This window comes from Sarcophilus harrisii, chromosome 6 (assembly GCF_902635505.1).
Source record: "Sarcophilus harrisii chromosome 6, mSarHar1.11, whole genome shotgun sequence".
NCBI classification, from domain to species: domain Eukaryota; kingdom Metazoa; phylum Chordata; class Mammalia; order Dasyuromorphia; family Dasyuridae; genus Sarcophilus; species Sarcophilus harrisii.
Window position 1 is genome coordinate 219,219,081 of NC_045431.1, and position 10,334 is coordinate 219,229,414.

The 10,334-nt window shown below is 42.0% G+C and overlaps 1 protein-coding gene across 1 annotated transcript in view; it reads right to left on the bottom strand.

Moving 5' to 3' along the window:
• CSTF3 (cleavage stimulation factor subunit 3) overlaps positions 1-9,071 on the bottom strand; it is a 74,976-nt gene extending 65,905 nt beyond the window's left edge. Inside the window, exon 1 of the mRNA XM_031941793.1 lies at positions 8,674-9,071. Coding sequence (XP_031797653.1) covers positions 8,674-8,700 — 27 coding nt within the window. The 5' untranslated portion in view covers positions 8,701-9,071. The remainder of the gene's footprint in view (positions 1-8,673) is intronic.
• Between the last annotated feature and the right edge of the window lie 1,263 nt (positions 9,072-10,334).

Genomic DNA, 10,334 nt, shown 5'->3' on the forward strand with positions numbered 1-10,334 from the left:
AAGAATCAATCAATATACTTATCAATAAATTATCTTTTATCATGTATCTACTAGTGGCTGCTGGGAATCTAATTCTGGCCAGCAGAATAGATTTCCTTCCTGTGAGAGGATGATAAAGATACAAGGAGACTGAGAGGCAGTTGCATTCTCTGACCTCCCTCCTCTTCCCTCTAGCCTCCAATTTATTTCATTTCCAATTCACAAGCAACATCTGTGTCAGTAAAGGCTGATTTGCATTTCCTTCAAGTATGCTGTGATTCCCAGCTGTGGAGGCTTTCAGAGAACCGGCTCCTTAATGGTACTGGCCCTTTTAACCCTTTCTTTCCAGGCTTTCTGGGTTTCGCACTTAGGCATGGTCCTTAACAAACTAGTACTAGGCATACAGTCAAGTTGGAAGGATTAACACAAGGAACAGATTCCCTTATCTCAAGTAGCTTACATTCTATCGGAAAAACACATATACATGAATGGGAGGGAAGAAAAGGGAAGAGAATAAGAATTTGCATAGCACTTACTATGTGACAGACACTCAGATAAGCTAGTTACAAATATCCCTTTTGATCTTCACAACAACTCTGCTGAGGTAAACACTCTTACTTAATTTACAATTGAGAAAAGATAAGTGATTTCATCAGGGTTACCCATCTAATTTAAGTATCAGAGGCTGGTTAAATTCAAGTCTACTACCTGACTCCAGGCCTGCTGCTCAAAATCACACTAACTCACCAAGCTGTCTGGAAGGGGAAAGCCCTCACAAGTAGGAACTGTCAAGTAGATCTGTGAAGGAAGCATGGGTAAATAGGCAAAGAAGTAAGACAGGAATGCTTCCCAATAGAATCTGAGTTACTCCAGGGCAATGACTGGTGTTTTTGTCTTAGTATGCCCAGGGTAGTATACACAGGCAGGTCTTGGGACATAACAGACACTAATAATATAAGGCTGTTGAATTTTAGTTTAGTTGCATTCTATATATGGAAGACCTTGGTGCAAAGGCACCGAGATGGAGAGGCAAATGTTTCTGTATAGGGAGCAGCAAGCAAGCTAGTTTGGCAGGAACACAAAAGAGAACGAGAATAACACACAATCTGAGAAGGCAAATAGAAGAGTTTCTATTTCATGCTAGCTGTAAAGGAGGCAATTGTGAAACAGGAGCGTTATATTGTCAGAATTATTATTTTGGCAGTTGGATAGAGAATGGATTAGAGAAGTTAAGATTAGATACAGGGAGACCAATTAGGAGATTATTTTAGTAGCCCAAGTCAAGTAGGGTAGTTCCAGTATGAATGAGAGATGATGAATGTAATAGATGTTTAGAGAGGAGAATTCTTTTCTAAGAAATTTGAATGCTTTAGAAAAGCTCTATCATGTTATGCCAAACAAATGGGCACATCATGTGAGCAAATACTGCCTCTTCACAGTTGAGGATATTAAAGCACATAAGACATTGAGTCATTCTGAAATACAAATGGTCTAATTTTGTCGTTCTAAAAATATTGATTTTCATATTATCAGGTTTCATTTAACTGTGGTTAAAACAGAACTAAAAATACTCTGCTAAAGAGAGACAAGAAATTATTTTTTCAAGAAATTATAATCAAATAAAACCTACTTTAATTTAGCTTTTGCTAACTTTAGTTCTGCAAATCTATTTACTAAATTAATTTGCTTTAAGTTACAGCATCAATTGTCATATCCACAAAATAAAACACTTGATCAGATGGCTCTATCAATGCCATTGAAGCAGAAAGCTGTGCCCTGACAGTTGCTTAAAACTGCTCTGTGAAATAAGAAGTTCCAACAATACACATTTACTAAGGAAAAAAAAAAAAAAAAGCAAAACTTATGAAATAACACATCTTATTTTTACAAAGGGGAAAAAACTGACTTTCAAGCTCTACAAAAGTACAAAAATCTTCTTGCTAAGTGGACAGGTCAAAGGCTTCACTTTAGAACTATGTTCTCTAAATCAGAACAATTACTCAACTATTTATTCTGTACAAATAATTATTCTAATACTTTTTAACCTTGACAAATTTGTTCATCTACCTAAAAACCTTCTGAAAGTAAAAAACAGCTTAAAAAAGAAACAACAGAAAAATGCTTTCTCTGGGAAAGTGAATTTACAACTGTTTTAATAGGAGAGGAATCATGGCTTATTTTTTAATTTGAGATTATATAATCGGTTTCTTTAAGGTTAAGAATTGCCTAGAAGATAGAACTGTCTTCTGAGACAGGAAGGCCTGATTCAAGTCCCATACTCAGGCTGTGCAACACTGGGCAAATCCTAACTTAACCTCTGGCAACTTGCTAAAATTAAATTACAGACAGGTAATGACCAATATAGTTAAAAGGAGGCAGTCACTGCACCAGTTCTTACTCCCTTTAGTTATGAGTAGTCAAAATGTGAAGATACCTTTTAAAAATATCAAACTTATGTATTTATTTACCTTTCAGATCAAATTTCTTAAAACGAATTCATTTAAAGCTTTTAAAAACATTCTAATGATGCCAAAAGCATGACACAAAAAAAAGTTAAGATAAGAACTCTGGTTGCCTGGATTCAAACCTGTTTAGCGTTTTCCTTAAAGAACTCACAATTATATTTTTAAATTATCATATTAAAATGCTTAAAAGGGAAAAGAATACAATTAGTTATGCCCACACATCATAGTTGTCAGAAAATTATGTTTACTCCATACCATTCCCCATTGTAACTATTACATACTCCTTTCCACTTTTCTCAGACACCTATCGGAGCTTTACTCTAACAATGGCAAATAATCTCATCTCATTATTTTTTAAGATAAAAGGTTCTTTTTAACTTCCACTCATTCCTCCTTAAAACATCTACCTTTTCCTTCACTTCAGCCTTTTAGACTCAACTGACCATTTGTTTCTGCCATCTCATCCAATGACCCACCTTGATCTTTGATGAAGTAATTAATCCTAACTTTCTCAGTTTCAATCTTTATAAGCAATCACTTAACCATAGCTAAAGAATCTGATTTATATTATTAAAATAATCTTACTTCATCATTCTAACTCTTCCAATTCATCTTTCCCTCCCAGTGGAATGTAAGCTCCCTGCCATTAGAAGCTACTGTTGGAATTATTTTTATCCTCATTGCCTGGCACATAGAAGGCATTTAATAAACACTCACTAAATTGAAATCCTATGGGTGCCTTCCCTCTATTATTTCCAATAATAAAGCAGATAGATGGTACAGTAAATAAAATGTTGGACACAGAGTCAGTAAGACCTGAGTTCAAAAGTGCCGTCAAACACTTAAGAGCTGTGATCCTGAACTAAGTTACTTCTCATCCATAAAATGGAGATAACAAAAGCACCTAACTCCCAGTTAAAGTGCTAATAAAAATATTACTCATAATTTTTATTGATGTTAACAAATAGAGCCTTTATAATAATCCTAGGACAAGAAATGAGAGAAAAGTTAGGATGAAGAGGTATGGAAACCTAGACTTTAGGTATAGACTAGATGACTTAGCAACTGTTTAGATATGGGTAATAAAGGAAAGGAAAAGCCACAAATGATTACAAGATTGACTTGGACAATTAATTTTGGACATGGTGAGTTCAGATGTCTACAGCACATCTTGGAGATAAGTAATTTGACCCAATACCCTTCTAATCTTAAACTCCTTGGATTTTCCTTCGTAAACTTTCCACACCAGACTACTTGCCATTCTTCCAAATATTGCTGTAAGTCTCCTCATTTGTGCCTTTTTCTTTACCCTTACACCTCTGTGGATATAATTCTAATTTAACCATCTTTTGGATCCAATTCAAAGATTTATCTTCATGAAGCATTCCTACTTCTTAATTTGTAATTTCCCTCTTCTCTCAAAACTTGAGTTATTTGTTTGTACAAATACATGTGCATATCTATATTCTATCTTGTATAACTACACAACATAAGCTCCATTTTAATTCTGGTCTGTTGCTTACTATGTATTTTCTTTGATAAGCTACTTTAAACTGAACCTTAGCTTTGTTGTCTGTAAAATGAGAAGACTAGAATAAATAATGCTTAAGATCCCTCAAATCCTAAATCTGTGATCCTATAAGGAACCTGGAGAAAACATTCTCTTCTCACACATATGCTTCCCACTTTTTCCCTCTCTCCCTATATCTATATTAGTCAGATTTTAAAACCTTGTTTTGTTGAACTGTTGAAATTTCTTTTGAATGCTGATGAGCAGATATTAAGAATGTAATCTTTTTCTTCAGTCAATACCACATTCACGATTCACATGTAGTTTTAAATCTTCCCTCCTTTGAATAACTTTGCAAGCTCTGATTTTTCACTAATACAAAAATCAAACACTGATTTCTGGTCTTGAATATTGTCCTTGAGAACCCTTAGTAATTTATTCATGCTTTTCCTCTCCTGTATTTTTGCAGACTTCCCACTAGGACTGCACACCTTACTGCTTAAAATGTACTCATTAAAATCAACTATTTCAGTCAAAACTAAGAACATTTAATTTCCTTTAAAGTTCTAAGAGCCACATTTCTCATATCCTTTCCCCAATAGAGCCTCCCTTCAAATTTGCCTTAATTTTAGATAATATATATAATATTATTTTATATACATTTTGTATAAAACTTAAGGGAGAATGGTATTTGTTTTTGGTTTTTTATTTCCAGCCTACCACAGTATCTAGGAATCCTCAATACTGTTTGCTGATTAATTATATAATAGCTCCCCCAAGGTAAAGGAATGGTGTTTTTTTTTGTTTTTTTTTTTTTTTAATATACATTCTTAAGCATTTTCTCTAAAGGATAATGAGAAGGAAACAGAAAACAGAACAATAACAGGCCAGGAAAACCTGGGGGGAGGAGTGTTTCCTATCTCAATCTTTTGAAGAGTGCTCATTTTAGTTTAGATGCCAAAAATAAAATAAAATTGATCTAATTCCTCACAAAGATCTGAGATTTCTGTGGGCAAAAAGTCACTTCTCCATATGTTGGCAAAGGGAGTGAATATATAGTATTAGTTAAGGAACTATGAATTCTTTGATGTTTCATAAAAATTACATAAAGCAGATTCCCTGTAAAGTGCCACTTTATGAAGAGCTGAAAAAAAAATTTAATTAACTATTTCTTTATCAAACTATTTAATATTAATAAAGAGATCAGAAATAAGACAAAAAACATACTCCTAATTATAATAGTCTCGACACTTAGTATCAGAACTCCTCTCCTAAACCATAGGACCCTCAAACTACCAGTCACAATGCCACCACTCACTTCAAATAATTAAGAAAGTTTGTGGCATTGCATTACCAAACACTACCAAATTATTGCATAAAAGTCAACAATTTTTGAGGCAGTTTTTATCACCAAGTGACTAAAAGCTCTACAAATCTTTCTCTCTCCTCCACTGAAATCCAAAACACAAACACTTTTTGGGAAAAAAAATGTACTCTACACACTGAGACAATATAATTGGGTTTTTTTTACAACATGTAATCAGAACAGGACCACACTTTGTACCACACTTTTTACATAATACCTAACTAACTAGCACATCTGACACTTGGCCAAGATCAACTGTTTTCTTGCCCAGTTAAAAGGAAAAAAAAAACCCCAACAATTTACACATATACTTCCCATAATTTCATATTGTCTTAAGTAAGTTATTTTCTTCACTCCTCTCTTTCCAAGTTCAAATTGATTGAATTATCTGTATCTTTCTTTATGTCTGAACAACTTCCAAATTATTTTAACTTTGTTAGAATGAATTACATGCAAGGGGCAGCCAGGTGGCAAAGTGAATAGAGCACTAGTCTTGGAGTCAGGGGAATCTGAGTTCAAATGCTGCCTCAGACACTTGACACTTAACTAGCTATATGAACCTGGGCAAGCTACTTAACCTGGATTGCCTGGGAAAAAGGAAATGAATGAATGGATGGGGGAAAAGTAAATGAATTAATGGATGAATGCAAAGCATTGCAAATGAAAAACAAAAATGGAAGAATGCCCTTAAAGTAGCTTATAATTTCCTGAAGAGAATTTGGGAACCTTCCAATTCTTTCTTAATACCCTTAGCAAAAATGGCTTGCTTATGCACAGAGGTGCGAAAATCTTCTGTCCTTTGCAGTCTATCCTCTCATGTAATTTCCCTTCATATAGTCTATGTTACAGAAAAATTAGACAAAGCTTGCCACACCCAAATCATAAATTGTGCTTTCACATCTCCTTGACTTCGTTCAGGTTATTTGCTGTAACTTCAACCTCTCCCTATCTCTGCCAGCTGCGGAAGTCTTATCTAAACCCTGATAGATTTAAATATTTTGGGGGGATGAGAACAGTTTTATGAGCCCCAGTTATTTAACTTACCCCTATTACCCTTTTAAACTTTTAAGGCTTAGTGTCTTCATCTATAAACTGAGACTAATAATTGTTCCAGAATTGAGATTCTGTCCTGGGCCTTCTTTCTTTGTAATATCCTCAGCTCCTAAAGGTTCAATTATAATTTCTAGACAGATAACTCCCTCACCAACCCAAGAGCTCCATCTAATCACACATGACTAATTAACTACTTTCCTTCATGGAATTTATCTTCTATATTCCTCTACAAACCTGCCCTCTTTACCAAGCTAGCCTATTTCCCTTCACCAAACTTGTGTATTGCCATTAAGGACAACTTCATTCTTCCAGTCATCCAGGTAAGCAATATCCATCCTCAATCCAATTAGTGACCTTCACAACATATTTTGTAATTGTTTCCTCTTTTCCACAAACACAACCACCCCCCATTCTCCAGTACTACTGCAAAAGCTGAATCCCACATTCCAGTTCTTCCTCTATAAACTTGCTGCAAAAACCATCCTCCTAAATGCAAACATTTAACCCTATCACTTCTACTAATGAAACTTCAATGGCTCCATACAGCCTCTAAATTAAAATACACATTTTTTAAACTTAGTATTTAAGCAATTCAAAATCTGCCTCCAGACTCTGCGCACCACAAGATTATGCGATGATCAACTGTGATGGACTTGGCTCTTCTCAACAATTTGGTGATTCCAAGCAATTCCAGTAGACTTGGGATGGAAAATGCCAATCACATCCAGAGAGGTTTTGGAGCAGAATGTTCATCGAAGTATAGTAGTTTCACCTTTTTTGTTTTTCTCATTGCCTCCCTCCCCTTTTATGGTCTGATTTTTCGTGCACAACGTGACAAACATGGAAATGTTTAAAAGGATTGCACATATTTAACCTACGTCAGACAGCTTGCCGTCTTGGGGAGGGGAAAAGTAAGTTGGGAGAAAAATCTGGGAACACAAAGTCTTAGAAAAATGAAATGTTGAAAACTATCTTTGCATGTAGATGGAAAAATAAAATGTTACTGAGAAAAAATCTGCCTGCGACCACTTTGTCCCCGCTAAACCCTGCACTGCCTCACTCGGCTACACTTCGCGTCTGTCTCCGAGGGCCACCTTCCTTCCTCCCGACAGACGCTTGCCGCGGTTCTAAAGCTGGGCCTGCCTTCAGGCGCTTACTGGGGGCCCCGCCCGGCAGCCTCGCCGGCGCTCCGGGGGAGTCGCCGCTATGACGCCTTCCACTTTGGTGACCGGCGCGGGGTCGGATCCAAAGGCGCCCCAACCTAAGCCAGCCCGATCTAGTCTCGGACTGCGGCCCCCACAAGCGCCGCCTCCAGGGCGTGACTGTTTACAGGGGAGATAAATGCCCGCTCTTGGAGCCCTCCGCGGCCACACGCAGTGGCTCCGCGCTGCTGGGAGGGCACAGGCATTCGGACCCCTAGGTTAAAGTTACTAAACTTGAAAATGAGCAGAGAAGTGAAATTTTGAAGCTTATTCCTTTCAAAAGTTTCCATTTAAAAACCTAACTCTTAAAAAAAAAAAAAAAACCTGGTTTAAAACTGCTTTATGGTGCACTTCAAGTACTGAATCGAGAGTCTCAAGGGAGAAGGAAAACTGACCGTTTATTTCCACGGTGACTTCCTATTGGGGCAAACTAGCTCAAAGCTCCACTTCGCCCCTCCCGAGGCAGGCTCCGGCCACGCCCCGGGGGGGAGGAACGACACCCCCGCCCCAAACAAAAACACGCCGGCCATCTCCTGAACCCCGCTATCGCGGCCAACTCCGGGGCCCGAAAAGGTTTTAACTCTTTTAAAGGGCCGGGACTCCGGGCCCGGCCGTCGCCCTCCCGCTGTCCCCGCCCCCCGCAGCCGCCCCCGCTTTATGCGGTCATGTTCCCATGCCCGTGGGGGAGGGGAAGTGGTGGAGGCGATGGAATGGGAGGGTGGAACATGGGAGGCTCCCACCCTCCGGACCCATCAGAGCTGGCTCTAAGAAACTCCCGCCGCCCGCCTACCGCCACCTGCCCCAGGTTTACCCGCCGCTCCTACGGGTCCCCGGAGGAGGACTCCAAGTCGGGGCGGGGCTGCTTTTGGGGTGGGCCCCTCCGGCCTGGCCCCGCCCCCTCCGAGCCCACGCGCGGCTCGGTGGGGTGTCGGGACACGGCCCCCTCCCCACCCCCACGCTGCCCCCTAAACACGACCTAGACATGCCCGCGTCCCCTTCGCGTCCCCTCGTCTCGTCCCTCCCTGACCCGGGACCAACCGGGCCGGGCTCCGGCGGAAGGACGGTGGCCATGAGGCTCTACCGGCCTCCCTTCCTCACCTGCTCGGCGGCTCCGTCGCCAGACATCGCGCCGGGTGCCTGGCGAAAGCGTACGAGCTGACCCGCGGCACGGGGCTAGAAGGAAAAAAGGAAAAGGAAACTCGAAGTCACCTCCCGAAAAAAAAGCGGGCGAGGTGCCTGTCGCCGGCGGGTGGCTCCGGACCGCCAGCACCCGCCGCCGCCGCCACCCACTCTGAGAGGAGTCAAAATGGCGGCACCCCGACCCTGTCAGGGGCCTGAAGGGAGAACATCCGGGGCACCGAGGGCCGTCGTGACGCCGGCAGCGCCCTCACGCGGCGCCTAGACGACACAGGGGCCTGGAGAGGGGGCGGTGCGGAGAGCTGGCGTCCACTTCGAGTGTCCCTGACGTCACCTCGTTCGCGTCCTCACCCCGCCCTTCCGGTTCCGAGGAGGACAGAAGCCGGAGGCGGAGCTGCTCGCTGGGAGGAGGAGGAGGTGACTCCTCCCAGATCCCGGAGACCGACCTAGAGGGGTCGAGTCCATGTCTAACCCTCCCATTTTACGGATGATGAAATTGACCCCCAACATTAACGGCCCGATTTCTCAACAAAGAAGCCTGCGCCCTTATTAACCTTCCTTCCAGGTTGGGGTCCGGAGGCTGGGACGCTTAAGTTTGTGCCGACTCCCTGACCAGCGCGAGAGCCAGACTATGCTGAGGCTGCTAACCGGGGTGTAGGTCAAAGAACGATAAGGGCGACCCCAAATGTGTGGTGCGAGAATCGCTCCTGACTTGAGTCAGCATAAAAGTACTTCCTCCCAGTCGGTGTGCGAGGCTGAGGGATAAATGGGGGAACTGGGGGAGAGAAAAAGGTCCTTGCCCTAACGCGCCCCAATAAAGAGCGGCTTGGTCCGTCTCTTCCGGCTTGTGACTCTCTGTGGGACACGCTGCCGGGACCGAGTATACGCGAGAGGAGGTAAGAGCCGGCTGCTCGCAGCTGCAGCGCTGGCAGGGGCCTGAGGGAGCACTGGGCAGGAAGGAGGGGGACCCCTGCAGGGCGGGCGGGAAGGCAAGGAGCGTTTCTCGCGGCGCTGGCAGGAGGGAAGATGGGAAACGCAATACCCGTCATCAAGCCGGAGGAGAATAAGGGGGCAGCTAGGTGGCGCAGTGGGTAGAGCGTCAGCCCTGAAGTCAGGAGGACCCGAGTTCAAATCTGACCTCAGACACTTAACACTTCCTGGCTGTGTGATCCTGGGCAAGTCACTTAACCCTAATTGCCTCAGCAAGAAAAGAAAAGGAAAAAAAAGAGAAGATTGGAAAATAAGATATGAATTAGGCAATTATAGAAGGGCATTAAAAAAATAAGGGTTAGCGTTCCCCAGGGCTCTCTGACACAGGGCGGCACAAAGCTAAATGGAAAATTGTAGGGGAGCAAATGACCCGTTATGAGGAAGCCGCCCCTGGGTTGTAGGAGAATAAGGACTTGTAAGGGCTTGCACCTGGAAAGCCAAACTTCCCTGAAATAGAAGAGCATGAGGAAGAACAAATGGAATAAATGAAGAAAAGGAAAGGGTCGTCCTAGCTCACCCCTCCTTAACTTAACAGCGAAAGCAGAATCTGCCAATTAGAGAAAGCTACAGAGCAGGTCCGTGAAAGCGGAGAAAATGTGGAATTTGCCCAGTCATAGAAACCCGGAACCACA